We start from the raw sequence: 20,910 nt of genomic DNA, 5'->3' as shown, positions 1-20,910 counted from the left end.
AAGAAGGAAAACAGTGCCCGAGGCCGGTCTCCAGGCCTCCCCCCTGCTAGCGTGACCTGCCGGAGAAGCAGCTATTGAGCCAGCAGAACTCCTGAAACCGTTGTTCCCCCATGGACACGTTTGGGTTCCATTCTGAAAATGAGCCAACGAACAAAGGAGCTACAAAATCGGGACGAAGCTAGCAGCCCCAGCAAACCCGTCCAGACTGGCCCAGCCCCCAGGACACGGCTGTGTGCTCGAGGGGCAGTGAGGGCCATCAACCCAAGGGACTCCTGCTGCTCATAAAGCCAGTCCTCGGAGTCAGGAGGATAGAAAAAGGACCTGAGTGAAATAAACTTAGGCAATAAATTATTATGAAAGCATAAATAAGGCTTAAACTGAATGGAAGAAGTTTCTTTAACTATAATGACTAACATTTTTAAAAATATGTTAAATATTTTCAGAGGGTATAGAGTTGACGCTTGAATAACATGGGTTTGAACTGCGTGGGTCCACTTACACGTGATTTTTTTTACAGTGTAGTACTATAAATGTACTTTGTCTTATGATTTTCCTAACATTTTCTTTTCTCTAGCTTGCTTGGTTGTAAGAATGTAGTATAATATACGTCAACAGTAAGCTATTAGTTAAGTTTGGGATGGGTAGTTAAAGGTTACACATGAATGGGGTGCCTGGGTGGCTCAGCTGGTTGAGCGTCCGACTTCGCCTCAGGTCACGATCTCACGGTTTGGGAGTTCGAGCCCCACGTCGGGCTCTGTGCCAACAGCTCGGCGCCTGGAGCCTGCTTCGGATTCTGTGTCCCCCTCTCTCTCCATCCCTCCCCCACTCACACTCTGTCTCTCTCTCTCTAAAATAAACGAACATTAGAAAAAATTTTTAAAAGTTATACATGGATTTTCGACTGCCCAGGGGGGGTCAACTATAGAATTATTTGAAAAAATCTAATGAGACTTCGCTTTATACACTGTTTATGTCCGTCACTTAATACCGTTTCGGGTCATATCTACATTTATTTGTTTCTGAGTTTGCGGGCCTATGGCTCATTTGTAACGCTGGCCTACTTCTACAGGAACAGTTAAAGGCTCCAGTGACAGAGCCCAATCGATAATCATCTAGCCAAGCTGCCATAAATGAATCCACACATGGTATCAGGGCTGCCCATGGCCAGCTGGGTATCATCAGCACTGACTAGAGGCTCCTGATAATACTATTTAACAACGAGGGCCTTTATAGCGTAGCTGACTCCAGACCTGAGCTGTTTTTACAAGGAACTAAAGTCAACTTACGTGACTCTCACACCTCCTGTCTCCTCTCATTTATCTATCTCTGCACTGTTCTCAGAGGCCGCTAAGACACGGTCCTTCTTACAAACTTAACTTACCTCTATCTTTGGTTCAAAGGGAACGTGCATGCTTATGTGCAGACCCACTGCCTGAAAACAGCATCAAAAGAAGCGAAAATATGACACGGATGAAAAAGTCCTCTTCGAATTAGAAGAAAACCAGACTTACATGCTAGGAAGATCAGAGGCGTCATTTAGAAGAGTCATAGCTGCCTGGACCATGGCTATGGGGGTAGCCACATAGCCAGGCTCTGCGAAAGACAGATGATCGAAGAAAGATGTTAATGCATTTGGCAACACTCAAAAATCAAATGAGGTTTTATTCTGACACTTGATTTTGGCTCAGGTCAGGATCGCACAGTTTATGGGTTCAAGCCCCACATCGGGGCCCGCGATGACAACGCGGCACCAGCTTAGGATTCTTTTTCTCCCCCTCCCCCACTAAAGCTCACGCTGTGTCTCTCAAAATCAATAAACTTAAAAAAAAAAAAAAAGATTCAATTTCTTAAAGAAAAGCAACTGAGTAACTTTAAAAAAAGTTTCTAAGCAAGGGGAACCTCAGTGTTTACAGTTCGGTCAAATAATAAAAATACAGTCAATTTATCTTAAGAAGCCTGGTGGGAATTTGAAAAGAAGGCAAGACACAACGATATCTTTGCCATCTGGCTTGACTGAAACTGCAAAGCAGACCCCCTTTGATCTACCAGAGGTGGTGGTAATTACACTTATAATTAGGCTGTAATTCACAAGCAGAAGTGTCTCCGCACCGCTCTGTAAAATTGACAGCGAAAGTTCTTGAGCTTTTTTGGGTGACAGACCCTTTTAGCCACCCATCAAAAGCCTGCATCCTCCCCAGGAAAACGCACATAGCACACACATTTTACAAACAATGTAGGGCTGTTCAAAGACTGCAAAGAAACCTTGGCCCACAGCTTTATGTTACAATTATACTGCTTTAAAATGACCCTTGAGTAGGAGAATATATATCAACCAGCCCCTTTTCTTATCAATATTAAAATATGCTGTTCAGAATTATGAAATAATACTAAAAAAGAAACCAGGGGGAGGGATACACTAACACAATTAGATTATAACAATGTCAATCCTTCCTTTAACAGAATAATTTATATTGTTACTTAAATAACTTGTGCAATTTATTTCTAAAATAATTAAGCTCTAAGAAAAAAATATCATAATACTGCTTTATACCTTAGGACAACGTAAAACGCCCCAGCACTCTTATGTCATATGTGAAATACCTGGTCCTTTCACCTGAGTACAAATTCTTGTATTTGGTTTGCCCTTCTCGGGACCAAAGCCTTGGCTGTATCCTTGACCAAAGAACCTCAATGTAAACGATGAGCCATCCATCTGAGGAAAAAGCAAAGGCCTTATTTATTAAAGATGTCATCTCCTTCCCAAACACAGTAAATATTCTATTTCGTATGAGACATTTTCAGCAGGTGAAGACATCAGTATTCTGCCGGAAGACCCTACCATCCTTGAAGCATGGGGCAAAAATCAGTTCTTTGAAGACACAAGTTTTGATGACGGGTGTGTTGCCAGGGGAGGGAGGTGGTGAGGAACTTGGATGCGGTACAAGTTCGGTTCCTAGGCTGTGGCCTACACAAGGACGGCACCACTGAAATAGTCGTTTCAGAGGACAAGCTGGAGGCAGTTTTTATTTTAGGACGGGGGTAACGGCAGAACATGATAATCTGGTTTCACATAGCTGTTTGAGGAGACAGGACGAAAACAGCCAACAAGTAGGGGCACCTGGGTGGCTCAGTAGGTTGAGCATCTGACTCTTGACCTTGGCTCAAGTCATGATCTCATGGTTGTGAGATTAAGCCCCACGTTGGGCTCCATGCTGGGCATGAAGCCTGCTTAAGATTCATTCTCTCTCTCTCTCTCTCTCTCCCTCTCTCTCTCTCTCTCTCAAAAAAGAACAACCAGCCAACAAGTAATGGGAATACAGGCCAGACAGAATTGACCCCCTTGGAGATATAAAAACCTGATTCAAAAAATTAAATTCTGTAGGACTTATCCAAGCATCTTTCACAATCACTAAATTTAGAAATAAGGTAACAGAATTCAGTTGTGGTCGACCAATTTTTATTAATGAGACATAATTAAAATATGATCCCTGTATTTTCTGGAGCTGATAGTTTAGTGAGCACACACACACACACACACACACACACACTCAGATCTAATAAAAATATGAGACATGAATTAAAAGATGCAGGACGAGTTCAAAGGAGGGCATTATTAGATCTACTGGGGAAAATGGGGCAGGGTTTTGAAATGTGTCCTCTCTCTCTCTCTCTCTCTCTCATGGAAGTTTATCACACAGAAAGGTAGGGTGGTTACCAGGAAGGAGAAACCATCAGTCAAAGGCAAGAAGGTATGTGGCATCACAGTGCACCGCAGTCTAACATGGCTAGAACACACAGTCCAAGGGGAGAGGGGTGGCACTCGTGTTATCAGAGGTGCAGACAAGGACAGACACACGTGCTAGGACGTGTCCCCTCCCCTGCCTGATCACAGCCTCTCAGGCTGGGTGCGTATTCACTGTTACAACAATTTTCAATATGGTCTCCAGGCTGCTACTATCGACTCAGCAGGGTCGGCATGAAAATGAAACCCATCTGCCGTCCAGCACCAGATGATGAAGGACCTCACTCCTGCAGAGACGACTTCCATTCATTGGCACTCCAGGGGTGTGAACCAAAACCACGCAAATCTGACCTGGAATCCACCTACCTCCACCCCAGTGATCAAAACCTTGGCAGCACATTAGCATAACTGGCCTTTTAAAAAGCCCACTGTTCAGGCCACATTCCAGACCAAACAAACTTGAATCTCCGTCATCAGTTTGGGGCTCTTTCTCCAAGGTGAGAACCACTGCTCATATTTCCAGGCCCTGCTCCCATCTACTGCCTCAGAATGTCCTGACACAGGTTCGGGACAAGTCTTTGGAAAAGCTCCCTGGGGGTGGGGGTGGGGGGTCCTGATCAAGTCCTAGGTAAGAATCACTGCACGTGCCGCAAGTCAGGGAACCAGGCTGAAGAAGGCGGCGACGAGGTCAGATCTGTCTTAGACTGTGCACAGTAGTGGGGACAAATACTTACAAATCACCCATCTGATAAGGGATTAATATCCATACACACGGACCACCAAAAACTCAACAACAAAAACGCAAACAACTAATTCAAAAATGGGCAAAGGACTTGACTAGGCATTCTCTGAAGGCGACCTACAAATGGCCAACAGGCACATGAAAAGATGCTCAACATCACTCATCAGGGAAACGCAAATCAAAGCCACAATGACATTTCACACCCGTTAGAACTACTATTAATAAAAACACAGGGGGCACTTGGCTGGCTCAGTCAGTGAAGTGTGTGACTCTTGATGTCAGGGTCGTGGTTTAAGCCCCATAATGGGTATAGAGATTACTAAAAAAAAAAAAAAATAAAATAAAATAAATGAACTTAAAAAACAACGGGGAAACAAGTGTTGGCAAAGGCTATGGAGCAACCAGCACGTCCATGCGCCATTGACGGGAAGATAACATGGGTCGGTGCGCTCGAAGGGTCTGATGGCTCCTCAAAAAATTAAAAATAGAATTACCATAGGATCCAGCAATTGCACTTAGGGATATTGACCCCAAGAACCGAAAGGAGGATCCTGAGGATATATTTATACACCCATGTTCCTAGCAGAATTATTCACGGTAGCCAAAGGGGGAAGTAACCCCAGTGTCTGTGGATGGATGAATGGAAATGTGGTACGTATGCACACGGTGTGTGTGTGTGTGTGTGTGTGTGTGTGTGTGTGTGTGTGGAGGGCATGTGGCAGGGGGGTCTGTGTGTGTGTGGTATGTGTGTCTGTGTGCACGCGGGTAAGGGGTGTGGGGGGGGTTGTGTATGCGATATTGTGTGTGTGTGTGTAGGGGGTGTGCATGTGTGTCTCTTGTGAGTGTGTGAGTGTGTGTGAGAGTGAAAACGAACTACTATTCGTCCTTAAAAAGGAATGCAATCTGACACCTGCTACAACCTGGATGAACCTGGAGGAGATCATGCTGAGTGCAATAAGCCAGTCACAGAAGCACAAGGACTGTGTGAGTCCACACGTACGAGGCACCGAGAACGGTCCAATTCAGAGAGGCAGAGAGGAGACCGGTGGTTGCCAGGGGCTGGGGGAAGGAGGAAAGGCGAGTTGTCGTTTAACAGGGACAGTTCGAGTTCTGCACGAGGAAAAGGCTTGGAGACGGGTGGTGATGGCTGCACAACACACAAATGTGCTGCGTGACCACACGAATTTGCGTAATATGGATGTTTTGAATAACAATATGGATTTGATACCACTGAACACTTAAAAATGGTTAAGATGGTAAATTTTATGTGCCGTTGGGGGAAGAGGGAAAAAGGAAGGGAGAGGAGTCAGAGCCTCGTAAGGCAGGGATGATGGGTTTGGAGCAAAATCTAGAATGATGCCTACGTCTGTGACTGGACAGATGACGGTGCCACCAACTGAGCTGGGAAGCAAAGGAAGACGGGAGTTTGGAGGAAAGAAGCTCAGATTCCGCCACCTTCAGTTTTCAGCAGCTGGGCGTGGAAGCTGGAGATCTCAGGGGGTCTGCTGACCAGGCGCAGGGGGAGAGGGGTGGGGGAGGCTGGAGCCCTGGGGGTGGTCCACACCCAAGGGTGCCGGGAAGGAGGACAGGCACAGAGCGGTCACCTGGACTCAGAGGCCAAGGGAAGCGGTATTTCAAGGAGGACAATAATGTCAAAGAAAACAGCGAAGAAGGGCTCAGCGCACTGAACCCACTTAGCAGTTATGAGAGCAGCGTGGACTCTGGCGAGGGGACCACACAGGGTGAGGGGAGCGCCCAGGACTCCTTCTTAGGTCGGCGTGTGTCTAGGATGCGGAGAAGGAACCCGTAGTGGGGCAGGTGGAGAATCACAGGACCACTGGGGTCACAGTAAAGGTGAAGTCGCAGGCAGGTCTGACTCTAGCGCCCGCCACACCCTGGCCGCGTGACCTTGGGCGCACAGACCCGCTCTGATGACTTCCTCCACCTAAGCGGGAAGACTGAATGCGATGTCAAGCACTCGGCTCTGTGCCCACTGCACACAAGAAATGCTAGATTTAAGGAGCACGGGTGGCGGGACTAGTCCTGTGCGGAATTGTTCTCCGAGGGGAGGAAAGAAGGGGAGGGCGGGGGCCGTGGGTGGGAGAACGGGAATCGGGGGGCGCACAGCACACGTTCTCAAGTCCACCGCGAGGCAGGAGGTGTGGCACCTGCGGACGGAGAGGAGGGCTGGGGCCGGTACCGTGTGAAAAAGCCCCTGGGAGGAGACAGCCAGCTAGATGACTAACTACATGTAACCGGAGCCTTAGACGGCGCTTTCTAGCCACGGGGCGAGGTGTGCACGTGGGGGCACACATTCGAGGGGGGAGGCATGCATGGGGGGCACGCATTCAAGGGGGGGAGGGCATGCATTCGTGGCGCTACCATCCTCTTGGGGGGAGGACCTTCCAGCGGTGCCTGGTGTGAGCGGGCGAAATAATGACCCCACTGGACCCAGGGTCCGTAAACCATGTGAGGGAAACGAAGCGCTCGTGTGCTGAGGATACCAGGGGTGTGCAGATGCAGGAAGGCATGGGGGAGGAGGGGGATAAGGGGAGGAGGGGGAGGGGGAAAGGGGAGGAGGGGGAAGGGGAGGGCGGTGTGGGGGAGGAGGGGGAAGGGGAGAGCGACGTGGGAGAGGAGGGGGAAGGGGGAGGAAGGGGAAGGGGGAGGAGGGGGACCAGGAAGGGGGACCAGGAAGGGGGAGGGTGGTGTGGGGGGGGAACGGGGAGGGCAGTGTGGGGGAGGAGGGAGGAGGGGGGAGGGAGGAGGGGGGAGGGAGAAGGGAGAGGAGGGGGAAGGGGAGGAGGGGGAAGGGGAGGGCGGTGTGGGGGAGGAGGGGGAAGGGGGAGGAGAAAGGGAAATGGGGAGGGTGGTGTGGGGGAGGAGGGGGGAGGGGGGAAGGGGAAGGGGGAGGGGGGAAGGGGAAGGGTAGTGTCATGGAGGAGGGGAAGTGCAGCCTGGGGGGAGGAGAAACATGGACGACTAAACATTTTTGAGATCACTATGAGGCCTCACCCCAGTTTGGTTATGTACTCACTGTAGGAGCTTGGCCAAGGTTCTTGGCCTCTGTGCCTCAGTTTCCTCATTTGTAAAGTGGAGATAATACCTACCTTAAGGGGTGTCTGAAAAGACTAAGTGATCTAACTTATGAAAGCTACATAAAAGCACTTGTCAACATGGTAAGTGCCCCATCAAGTCTTATCTGTTATTGTAAATGCACTGAGGAAAAGTAAAAACAAATTAAGGAAAATTATTATTTTAAAGACCTGTATACAAAAGAAAGGGTTACCTGTTTTTGTGTTGGGCCTTGTTTTGAAAAATAACCAAAGGAGAAGAGCCATGGGAACTAAGGGAAAAAACAAACAAAAAAAACGCTCAGTGACATTTTTTTAAAACTCACGGAAAATACTAGTAAAGACCTAATTTCGTTAAAATATTACTTACCTTTATGAGAAGTTGCCTTCCAATGCCAAACCTCACAAAGAATAAAAAGAAAAGTCCCGCAAACATCAGCTTAATAACAGAGGTGATGCCTCCCATGTTTATATAAGCAGCGTACTGAACCTACGAGAGGGACAGAAAGTCAGAATGTCAACCCTACGTCTGCAGACTCAGTAACACAAGCGTGTCGGCTACTTGTAACTTACTCTGTCTTCAAAAATGCGGAGCAAAAGCACTCTCCGCTTTATGAACGTGTTACATTCTAAAAGCTTGCTCAGAAAGCAGACATTGGGAGCATATTTTTTAAAGAAATTGTAGCTTCCTCTGCCTGAACGCAAAAGTCCACAAGAACGTAGCTACTTTCAGTGATGACACATTATAGGATGTAGATATGTGAATGCTACTTACAACCCCTCCCACGAGGAAATAATCCTTTAACTTGAGATTCACTGTCTCCTTCAAGTCTCAAAAGTGGGAGCAGCGCCCTCACCAAAAGGAGTAAGACGATACCCCGGGGGCGGGGGTGGGCGGCGAGGCCAGAAGAGCCCAGACGCGTCCACAGGCAGGGGAGACTCCCTCCCAGCAGCTAAGACTCTAGACAGGGTTGGTGGGGGTTCGTGACCCCAGCGTTTCTGGACTAAATCTGCTGCTGTTCTGTTGCACTGACAAGGTACTCGGCGGGCCAGGTCTGAACTGGCAATTCCCACAATGCGAAGTGCTCTCCGCGCCCCATTCCGCGCACTTCCAGAAACTGAGGCGCGCCTTGGCTGGCCTTCCTGTTTTGCTTTACACACCTAAAGCTCCTACATTAAACAGCAGGGGGGCTGGAACGAACGCAGTGCTCTTTGTTAGGAGTTAAATCGGGCACACTTACGGGAGACTGCTCCAAGGTCTCGTGCAGGTAGCGCTGGGTCCGCCTCACAACAGACACATCCGCTCCCAGGAAAGGGACCGAGTAGCTGCTGAGTTCTCTGCAGTAGGAAAGTGGCCACCTGCAAGGCAGACCCGTAACCGCGGTGCGTTTTCTCCACTTACGGCTAACTTGGTGACTTTGTGAACCAAACATTCAACTTTTCTTGAAGCAGACCTGCCCTTCATTAAAATGTCCGTGTTCCCCACTACACCAAACAAGTGACAGGTGGGACAGCATTCCGAGGGCGCGGAACACAGTGTAGCTACGTTTTAGCCCACCAGTTTCCCTAGACGACACTCATTTCAACAGCCAAACTCTACGGCGAGTTTAGAGTTCTCACATACAAAGTTTTCACAGAAGAGTGCTATTAACAGATAATCTACACAAGATCATCACCCTTTAAAATGGAGGTTTTACTGCATAAAATTTAGCTGATGTTTGATTTTGATATGGAAAAGTCACAAAATTCAAAAAAATTTTCCCCGAGTCCAAATATATTAATATCAAAGTACTTAAGCTTAGAATAATGCATTAATTGTATTTTATGTAGCTATGAAGACAACCCTGAACTTGCTATAGAACAGTCTCAGGATTTTCTAGTAGCATACTTTATTAATAATCAGATCAATGACAATATACTGAGACCAGATGTACTAAAGAACAGATTTTGAGTTAATATACCTTCTTTTCAATTTCGGACCAATAATTGGGACGGGTTTCAGATTTGCTTCATTTCGTAGTTTTTTCAAATTACTCTGATCTCCAAAACCGTAAACTGCTGACTTCCAGGTACCATCGTGAATACACAACCCCTGAAAAAATAATTCAAGAGTTAAAGAAACACATCTTAATACCCGACTCCCTTTCGGCTCAGGTCACGATCTCACGGTTCTTGAGATTGAGCCCCACATGTCAGTGCAGAGCCTGCTTGGGATTCTTTCCCTCTCTGCCCCTCCCCTATGCTCGCTCTCTCCCTCTCTCTCTCTCAGAACAGATGAACATTAAAAAAAAAATTTGTTCTCTAAAAAAAGAAAGAAAGAAATAAACACATCTTAAGGGACAATTACTAATATGTAAAACTAAGGAATTTATAAGTATTTACAGAGAACATTTCACCTCTATTTGAGCAAGCCATAATCCCTTATTTAACAATCTTGAGATGAATTTTCAGGCAGCATGAACACTCATTAGCTTGATCATATTGGATATTTACACCAACACGTGCTCTTTTTGCCTTCCTACCATCACTTATGCTCTTTTTAATATGCCACCGAGTTTCACTTCATTTTCACTCAACCAGCTGGCCATATTCTTTCAAAATTAGCCCTAATTCATGGGGCGCCTGGGTGGCTTAGTCGGTTAAGCGTCCAACTTCGGCTCAGGTCATGATCTCACGGTTCGTGGGTTCGAGCCCCGCATCGGGCTCTGGGCTGACAGCTCAGAGCCTGGAGCCTGTTTCAGATTCTGTGCCTCCCTCTCTGCCCCTCCCCCACTCACGCTCTGTCTCTCTCTGTCTCAAAAATAAATAAACATTAAAAAAAAATTCAAAATTAGCCCTAATTCTTAACCCTATGCCGATTCCTCAAAATTTCAAGATGCGTTCATGAGCACATTTACACACTGGCAACACAGAGCCTGCCTGGGATTCTCTCTCTCCCTCTCTTTCTGCCTCTCCCTGGCTTTCTCCCTCTCTCTCTCAAAATAAATAAACTTAAAAAAAATTTAGAACAGAAATAAATTATATAGAAACTAAAAACAGAACAGAGCAATGAAACCAGGAACTCTTTCTTTGAAAAGATCAATAAAATTGATAAACCTTTAGCCAGAATCATCAAGGAAAAAAAAAGGACTCAACCAAAATCACCAAAGAACAAGGGGAAATAGTCAATGCCACAGAAATACAGTTGTAGGAGAATATTAAGAAAAACCACATGCCAACAAATTGGACAACCTAGAAGAAAAGGATAAATTCCTAGCAACATATAACCTACCAAAACTGAAGCTGGAAGAAACAGAAAATTTGAACAGACTAATTACCAGCAAGGAGACTGAATTGGTGATAAAAACAAAACAAAACAAACAAACAACAACAACAAAAAAACTCCCACCAGACAAAAGCCCAGGACCAGATAGCTTCCCAGGTGAATCCTACCAAATACCTACTCTTCTCAAATCATTCCAAAAAAGAGAAGAGAAGGGGAACTTCCAGGCTCATTCTGAGGCCTGTATTACCATGATACCAAAGCCAGATAAAGACACTACCCTCCCCCCAAAAAGAACTATAGGCCAATAACTCTGATGAATATGGATGCAAAAATCATCAACAAAATGCCAGCAAACTGAATCCAAAAACACATTTAAAATGTCATTTGCCAGGATCACGTGGGATTTATTCCCAGGATCAAAGGTGGTTCAATACTCACAAATCAATCAACATGATACATTACATCAGTAAGAGAAAGGATAAAAACTGTATGATCATTTCAACAGATGCAGAAAAGGCACTTGATAAGGTACAACATCCATTCATGATAAAAAACCCTCACAAAGTAGGTTTAGAGAGAACATACCTCAACATAGTAAGGGCCATATAAGAAAAAACCCACATTTAACATCACCCTTGACGGGGAAAAGCAGAGAGGGACGAGACAGGGCTGTCCACTCTCACCACTTTTACTCAACACAGTACTGGAAGTACTGGTCACAGCAATCAGACAACAAAAAGAAATGAAAGGCATCCACATCAGTAAGGAACAAGGAAAACTTTTACTATTTGCAGATGACATGAGATATATATCTATATCTATATCTATATCTATATCTATATCTATCTGTCCCAAAAGACTTCATCAAAAAACCGCTAGAACTGATAAATGAATTCAGTAAAGTCACACGACAGAAATTAACGTACAGAAATCTGTTGCATTTCTACACACCAATAACGAAGCAGCAGAAAGAGAAATGAAGAAAACAATCCCATTTCCATCTGTACGAAAAAAATAATAATAAAACACCTATGAATAAACTTAGCCAAAGAGGGGAAAGACCTGTACCCTGAAAACTATAAAACACGGATGAAAGAAATTAAAGAAGACACAAAGAAACAAAGGCTTTCCATGCTCCTGAATCGGAAGAACAAATATTGTTAAAATGTCTATACTCCCCAAAGCAATCTACACATTTAATGCAATCCCTATCAAACACCACCAGCATTTTTCACAGAGCTAGAACAATCAATCCTAAAATTTGTATGGAAGAGCAAAAGACCCCGAATAGCCAAAACAATCCTGAAAAAGAAAAGCAAAGCAAACTTCAAGCAGTGTTACAAGAGCTGTATGGTACTGACACAAAAAAAAATAGACACACAGATCCGAAGAGAATAGAAAACCCAGAAATAAACCCACAATTATATGGTTAATTAATCTTTGGCAAAGGAGGAAAGAATATCCAGGGGGAAAAAGACAGTTTCTTCAACAAATGGTGCTGAGAAAACTGGACAGCGACATGCAAAAGAATGAGTCTGGACCACTTTCTTACGCCATACACAAAAATAAACTCAAAATGGATTAAAGAGTTAAATGTGAGACCTGAAACCATAAAAGTCTTAGAAGAGAGCACAGGCAGCGATGTCTCTGGCATCAGCCATAGAAACTTTTTTCTAGATAAATCTCCTGAGACAAGGGAAACAAAAGCAAAAATAAACTATTGGGACTGCATCAAAATAAAAAGTTTATGCACGGCAAAGGAAACCATCAACAAAACTAAAAGGCAACCTACTAAATGGGAGAAGATATTTGCAAATGACATATCCAATAAAGGGTCAGTATCCAAAACATACAAAAAAAAAAAAAAAGACCCATAACACCCAAAAAATAAAAAAAAAATGCAGTTAAAAAATGGGCAGAAGACATGAACAGACATTTCTCCAAAGAAGACATCCCTATGGCCAACAGACACATGAAAAGGTGCTCAACATCACTCATCATCAGGAAAATGCAAATCGAAAACACAGTGAGATATCACCTCACACCTGTCAGAATGGCTAAAATCAAAAACCAAAGAAACAAGTGTTGGCGAAGATGTGGAGAAAAAGGAACCCTCGTGCACTGCTGGTGGGAATGCAAACTGGTGCAGCCACTGTGGAAGACAGTATGGGGGTTACTCAAAAAGTTGAAGATAGAACCATATGATCCAATAACTGCACTATACTGGGTATTTACCCCCAAAATACAAAAACATGAATTCAAAGGGATACATGTACCCCATGTTTATTGTACCATTATTTACCAAATTATGGAAGCAGCCAAAGTGTCCACTGATAGATGAATGGATAAAGAAGATGTGTGTATATATATATATATATATATATATATATATATATATACATACACACACACACACACACACACACACACACACATACACACACGACGGAATATTATTCTGCCATAAAAAGGAAACGAAATCTTGCCATCTGCAAGGACACGGATGGAGCTAGAGAGTATAACGCTAAGCAAAATAAGTCAGAGAAAGACAAATACTATATGATTTCACTCACGTAGAAGTTAAGAAAACAAGCAAGCAAAGGGAAGGAGAGAGAGAGACAAGCTAAGAAACAGACTCTTAACTATAGAGAACAAACTGACGGTCACCAGAGGGGAGGCTGACGGGGGGATGGGGCCAACAGGTGATGGAGACTAAGGAGGGCGCTTGTTGTGATGAGCACTGGGTGATGTAGGGAAGTGCTGAATCACTATACTGTACACCCGAAACTAACAGAACACTGTATGTTAACTGTGCTGAATTAAAATTAAAAATTTTAAGCGCTGCCTGGGTGGTTCAGTCAGTCAAGTGTCCAATTCTCGATTTCAGCTCAGGTCATGATCTCATGTCTCGTAAGTTTGAACCCCGTGTCAGGCTCTGTGCTGACAGTACGGAGCCTGCTTGGGATTCTTTCTCTCTCCCTCTCTCTCTCTCTGCCCCTCCCCTGCTCTCTCTCTCAAAATAAACATTTTTTAAAAATTAAAAACTTAAAAAAAGAAAGAAAGAAAGAAAGAATGCTTACTCTGTAGCCAGCCTTTCCATTTTGTAAATGGTATCTTCTGATAAACGGATACTCTCCATTTTAAATGTATACAAATTATCACTTTCTTTTTTTATTTAATGCCTTGTGTCTCTTTTAAGAAGCCATTCCTTATACATCACGGTGACTATACAGTGAATATGGTATTGCATATTTGAAAGTTGCTAAAAGAGAAGATCTTAAAAGTTTTCGTCACAAGAAAAACAAATTTGCAAGCGTGTATGGGGACGGATGTTAGACTTATCGCAGTGATCATTGTGCAATATAATCCAGTACATACAAATATCAAATCGTTGTGTCATACCCCTGCAACTAATGTTACATGTCAATTATGCAATAAAAGAATAGTAAAATAAATGTGTGGGGGAAAAAGAAGCCATTCCCAACCCCGAGGCCGTGAAATACACATCATCTTCTAAAAGCTTTACTGTTGTTGCCTCCCACATTTAGGTCTGCAATCCACCTAAACTTAATTTCTGTACATTGTGCAAAGTATGAGTCCAGCTTCATATCTCTCCCTCTGGACACCCGGTTGTCCCAGTATCATCTCCTGAAAAGCCCCTTTCCCCTTGATCTCGAACTTCTAACCTCCAGAGCTGTGAGAACAATAAATTTCTGTTGTTTAGGCCACTTGATGTGTGGTAGTTCGTTAAGGCTGGCCTAGGAAACTAATGGAGACACAACTACCAAAACTGACTTAAGAGGAAATAGAAAATCCTGGCAAACCTATAAAAAGTAGAGAGATTGAGTTAGTAACCAAAAAACTTCCCACAAAGAAAAGCCCAGGCCCGGATGATCTCATTAATGAATTCTACCAAACATTTAAAGAATAACAGGGGCTACCTGCATGGCTCGGTCAGTTAAACGTCCGACGTCGGCTCAAGTCATGATCTCACAGTTCGTGAGTTCGAGCACCGCGTCACGCCGTATGCTGACAGCTTGGAGCCTGGAGCCTACTTGGGATTCTGTGTCTCCCTCTCTCTCACCCTCCCACCCTCATACTCTGTCTATCAAAAATAAACATTAAAAAATTTTTTTTCAAAAAGAAAAAAAAGAAAGCCATCATAGAAAAACAACATACTACATAAGGAGAACACGGATATGAATGTCAGCAGATTTCACATCAAAAAATATGCTAGCAGTGGGGCAGCTTGGGTGGCTCAGTCAGTTGAGTGTCAGACTCTTGATTTTGGCACAGGTCATGATCTCACAGTTCGAGCCTCGCATTGAGCTCTGTACAGATAGGGCGGAACCTGCTTGGGGCTCTCTCTCTCTCTGCCCCTCTCCCGCTTGCACGCACAAGCATTCTGTCTCTCTCTTTGCCCCTCCCCTGTGCACTCTCATTCTCTCTCCCTTTCTCTCAAAATAAATAAACTTTAAAAAAATAAAATTTAAAAAAAATGCTAACAGGCATACCGAAAAAGCCAATAAAGGAGTTAATTTTGAAATTGTAACAAATAATTAAATGAAAAGATGACGGGAAAGAAAGGACAGGGAAAGATAATACATGGGATAAACAGGAAATAAAGAGCAAGATGTCAGACTCAAGTCTCGTCCTATTTTCATTATTTTAAATGTCAATGAACTGAACACTATACTTAAAAAGTAGAGATTATCAAACTGGGTTTAAAAAAAAGAAATGCCCGGGGCGCCTGGGTGGCTCAGTCGGTTAAGTGTCCAACTTTGGCTCAGGTCATGATCTCACAGTTCCTGGGTTCGAGCCCCGTGTCAGGCTCTGCGCTGACAGCTCGGAGCCTGGAGCCTGCTTCGTAGTCTGTGTCTCCCTCTCTCCCTGCCCCTCCCCCTCTCGTGCTCTGCTTCTTTCTCTCAAAAATAAACAAACATTTTTTTTAAACAAAAGGAAAAAAAGAAAAAAAAAAAAAAAAAAAGAAATGCCCAGGGTGCCTGGGTGGCTCAGTCAGTTAAGCGTCTGACTTCGCCTCAGGTCATGATCTCATGATTCAAGCCCCACATTGAGCTCTGGGCTCTGGGCTGACAGTGTGGAGCCTGCTTGGGATTCTCTCTCTCCCTCTCTCTCTGCCCCTCCCCTGCTCACTCTCTCTCTCTCCCTTTCAAAAATAAAAAATAAACATTAAAAAATTTTAAAAAAAGAATTGATACTGATCCTTTCCAAAAATCTCTTCCCCAAAGACCAGTATTAATTACCCTGATACTAAAACCAGACAAAGACATCATGAGAAAACTACAGACCAATATTCCTTATGAGTATAGATGCAAACCCATCAACAAAATACTAGCAAACTAAATCCAGTAATATATAAAAAGGATTATACGCTATGATCAAGTGGGATTTACCCCGGCAATGTAAGGTTGGTTCCACATAGGAAAATCAATCTTAAGTGATACAGTGTAAGAAGATAATAAAAAACAAAACCACATGACCGTCTCAATAAATGCAGAAAAAGCATTTGATAAAATATAACTCTTCACGTTAAAAACACTCAACACACCAGGAAAAGAAGGAAATTTCCTCAACCTGACAGAGGGCATCTATAAAAACGCACAGCTAATATCATACTTAGTGGCAAGAGTCTGAAAGATTTCTAAGATCAGGAACAAGACAAGGATGTCTGTTCTCGCCACTTCTGCTCCCCAGTGTCCTGGCCTGGAGAGTCTAGCCAAGGCAATCAGGTGAGAAAAAGAATTTTTCCAGTAGGTGATGAAACTCATTTACTAATTCTAGTAATACTACCTGCAGATTTCCTTTGAATTTCCTACATTCACAATTACATCATCTGCGGAAAATAGTTTTGTTTCTTCCTTTCTAACCTCTATACAGTTTCCTTCTTTTTTCGTGTGTTACTGCTCTGGCTAGAATCTGGCTGGAGTAAGGACAGAGGGCTCCCGAGTCATTCCTGAACTCAGAGCAAAAGTTTTCAATGTTAAACACTGGGTATCATATTTGGTATAGCTTTTTAAAAAAAGATCATCTTCCCTTCCACTCCTAGCTTGCTGCAAGTTTTAATCATGAATAGACACATTTTATCAAATGCTGTCTCTCTATTTATTGAGATGATCCTATGACTGTCCTCCTTTAACCTGTTGGTGGAGTGAATTAAAGTGACCATATAATGTTAAACCTCACATTTCGTATCTAAAATTAACTTGGTCAAAATGCGCTCTTTATCTTATGTATTCCTGCTTTTAATCTTCTAGTATTTTATTTAGGATTTTTCCCTCTACATTCCTTTGAAACCGGACTGCACTTTTACATTCTGGAATTACTCCCATCGAGTTTTGGAATTAAGGTTAAGTTAGCCTCGTCCACTCAAGTCAGCCAAACAACACTTACTGAGCTCCTACTACGTGACCAGCACTGTTCTAGGTGCTTGGTGAATTAACAGACAAGGATCCTTCTTTTTGTGGTGTTCACATTCCAGGGAGAGTGATAAACTCAATAAAAAATACGATATATGGGGGCGCCTGGGTGGCTCAGTCAGTTGCACGTCAGATTCCTGGTTTCAGCTCAGGTCATGATCTCACGGTTTAGTGAGTTCAAGCCCTGCATGGGGCTCTGCTTGGGATTCTCTGTCTCCCTCTCTCTGCCCCTCACCCACTCATGCTGTCTCTGTCTCTCTCAAAATAAATAAATAAACTTAAAAAAAAAAAACAAATAAATGAAGAAGAATGAATGAGGGCGTTCTGTAAGAGAGGAGGTTGGAGACTAACCGGGGCCAGATCAGTTATCACTAACCGGAAGGACGCTTGGCTTGCACTCCGGATGCGGTAAGGGGCCACTAAAGAATTGTGAGCTGAGGAGTACGTGATCGGGTTATGTCTGGAAAGGACCAGCCAGGATGTTGTGTCGAGGAAGGACTGTACAGGAACAGGTGGTAGCCAGAAGAGGGTCGTAGGAAGAGACATGGTGAAAAGTGATCGGATTCTGACAGATCTCAAAGGCAGAATCAACAGGGTTTCCTGACAGACTGGACTTGGGTTTCAGGAGACAGAGAGAGCAACGATCCTACCATCTGAGCTGAATACGTGGACGAACGCATCGCGCCCAGCTGAAATTGATACAAATAAACGGAGGTTGGCGCCCATTTGGAAAGGAAAAGCGGGAGGTCAGCTATGCACAAAAAAGTACAGTTTGCGGTATCTATCAAACGTTCAAGTGTAGATGTCAATTAGTGATGGGACGTTTTAAGTCTGAGTTTAGAAGAAAGCTCTGGGTTGATGACATAAATTTAAAATACATTTCATAATACCCAAATGCACAGGGCTTTCCACGTTACCTCTTCGTTGCCCTCTATCAAGGGGAAACATAAGGAGGGGCACGAGAACAGCTTAGTGACTCGGGGTGCACGGATTCTCCCCGTCCCTGTAAAAGTCAGGCTGTGGACTCTGCCTCGGGGGAGCGAGAGGGGGCTGCACTGATACGGATGCTTCAACTCTGCTGTCCTGAGTGAAGCCCCAACTTCAAGTTCTAACAACATTAATAAAAATAATACTTACTGACACTAGTTGAGGGATTTGCCAGCTGCCAACCACGGCTCTGATGTACATTCGCTGAGTAAGTTAACCCGCGTAGTGACCATATGGAGCAGATACGATGATCGCCTCCTTTAGAAATGAGGGGAAGTACGGCCTGCTTGGCCACGGGCACGTCACTGGTAAGTGGCAGAGCCAGAATTCAAGCCCAGGCAACCCAGTTTCGAAATCTGTACGTTCTAGGAGGGATTCCTGACTCGACTCCGTAAGAACCGTCCGCTCAGGGGCTCCTGTACTCCTCACGGGAAGGGAAGACGCCTTCTTCGCATCCACCTCGCCTTTCCCATCCCATCTCCCGCTGCTCTGTCAAAAGAAGCCTCTTGTCCGACTCTCCCAGTCAGCAGCTCCCTGCAATCCTCGGCTTCGGAAAGCCTCCTTCCCACCTGGAAGTCGTTCCATGTGGTGCAGATGAGACTGACTCCAAGGGTCTCCCTCCAGGGGCCCGTGACCACCTGGGCAATCTGACTATTCATGACACCGGTCACGGTGACTGGCTCAAGAACAGCCGGATGGCCCACTACTTCCCCGTCACGTGATACATCAGCTCTGCCAGCTGTTCCCCGGAAGTCAGGAACATTAAGACAATGCGCACCTAGGACTGCCAGCACCTTCTTGGGCACGCTGAGAGCCTACGCAGACGAGTCCAGAAGAGATGGGAGAGACAGAAACAGAGGATATGGGGGGGGGGGGGGGGCGGAGAATAACCATCCGAACATCCAGATCCAGCCACACTACTTACTTGCAGTCATTTGGTTACACGAACCCGTAAATTCATGTTTTGTTCTGCCGCTTTCGGCCGGTTGAGTTGGGTTTCCACACCCGCTCCCCACAGATCCAGGCACGTCCTTCATGCTTGTTCCTGACCTTCCACAGGCTACTGACTCTTCAAGGCTGAACTCGGTGAGGCCTCTAGGAGGCCTTCCCAGTTCCCCAGGCCCACTACCCCTTCCCTTTATTCTGATACCCTGTGGACATCCTCTTTACCCACGAATTTTAGCATGTTATGTAATTCTTTGCATGTATTAATCTGAACCCAAGATCCAGATGACTGCAGCCATTATCCTACCTGACATCCCCTGTACCATCCCACGGCCATGTCCTGACTCTACTGCTCCCTCTCCCTCATCCAGGCTCCACAGCATCGACCTCTAGAAATTCAGTCCATGTCACAGCCTCTAAAAGCTCTTATCTCCAGGGGTGCCTGGTTGGCTCAGTCAGTTAAGCATCTGACTCTTGGTTTCGGCTCGGCTCATGATCTCACGGTTTGAAAGCTCGAGCCCCGCGTGGGGCTCTGTGCTGACCGTGTGGCACCTGCTTGGGATTCTCTCCCTCTGCCCCTCCCCTTCTCATACTGCCTCTGTAGCTCGCAAAATAAATAAATACACATTGAAAAACAAATATAAAAAATAAATAACTAAAAGTTCTTATCTCTGGCCTCCCAGCTAGATTTACTCTCCGTTCTCAGAATCCGATGGTATTTCATCTCATCTTTTAATTTTTTTTTAATTTTTAATGTTTATTCATTTTGAGAGAGAGACAGAGCGCAAGTGGGGGAGGGGCAGAGAGAGAGGGAGACACAGAATCCGAAGCAGGCTCCAGGCTCTGAGCTGTCAACACGGAGCCCCACGTGGGGCTCAAACTCACAGACGGCGAGATCATGACCCGACTTGAAGTCGGACACTTAACCGACTGAGCCACCCGGGTGCCCCTCAAGCTAAATTTTTATGTCTTTAAGGACAGGTTTGCATCTGATTCATTTATGTGTCACACTACACAGTGTTTGTTGAACGAATGTGTTTTAAAGACAACAATATTTATGAAGCCTCAAGTGTAGACCTAGAATTGGTTCAGACACTCCCGGCAATAAAAGTGCTATCAAAAAGCATGGTCCTCCCAGAAACACAACTGTCTTAGGTTCCCGAATAAACTATAAATTCAGTAATTACATCATATATTTTTTTTACGGCCACAACAGCACCTAACTCCAAGTGAAGCAGATAACAGAAGTGCCCTGACTTGCACTAAGGTGACAATCGTCTTGGCTGACAACATTTATTGCACAACAACAATATATAATTTGGTGTTCGGATGCTGGTAACTCGTTCTAACACAATGGGCTATGCAGTTGTTTTTAACAAAATTCTATTTTAGGTCTAAGTAATTCCCAGCAATCTACCATATACTTTTAAAAATTAAACACAGTAGGGGCACCTGGGTGGCTCAGTCGGTTAAGCACCTGACTTCAGCTCAGGTCATGATCTCACGGCCATGGGTTCAAGCCCCGCATCGGGCTCTGTGCTGATGGCTCAGAGCCTGGAGCCTGCTTTGGATTCTGTGTCTCCCTCTCTCTCTACCCCTCCCTAGCTTGCACTGTGTCTCTCTCTTCTTCAAAACTAAATAAATATTTTTTAAAAATTAAACATAGTAACTTTCATATACTAAAAATTACAAATAGATATAAAATTTTATTAATCTAA

General features: G+C 44.6%; 1 protein-coding gene across 1 annotated transcript in view; it reads right to left on the bottom strand.

Moving 5' to 3' along the window:
- Positions 1-20,910, bottom strand: part of SCCPDH (saccharopine dehydrogenase (putative)) — a 38,977-nt gene that overhangs the window by 633 nt on the left and 17,434 nt on the right. Inside the window, exons 6-11 of the mRNA XM_027046478.2 lie at positions 9,520-9,650; positions 8,800-8,917; positions 7,929-8,048; positions 7,774-7,830; positions 2,602-2,713; positions 1,512-1,593 (exon numbers count right to left, since the gene is read on the bottom strand). Coding sequence (XP_026902279.1) covers positions 1,512-1,593; positions 2,602-2,713; positions 7,774-7,830; positions 7,929-8,048; positions 8,800-8,917; positions 9,520-9,650 — 620 coding nt within the window. The remainder of the gene's footprint in view (positions 1-1,511; positions 1,594-2,601; positions 2,714-7,773; positions 7,831-7,928; positions 8,049-8,799; positions 8,918-9,519; positions 9,651-20,910) is intronic.

This window comes from Acinonyx jubatus, chromosome E4 (assembly GCF_027475565.1).
Source record: "Acinonyx jubatus isolate Ajub_Pintada_27869175 chromosome E4, VMU_Ajub_asm_v1.0, whole genome shotgun sequence".
NCBI classification, from domain to species: Eukaryota; Metazoa; Chordata; class Mammalia; order Carnivora; family Felidae; genus Acinonyx; species Acinonyx jubatus.
Note: the sequence above shows the minus strand (reverse complement) of the source record. Positions and strands in the feature narration are given on the sequence as shown.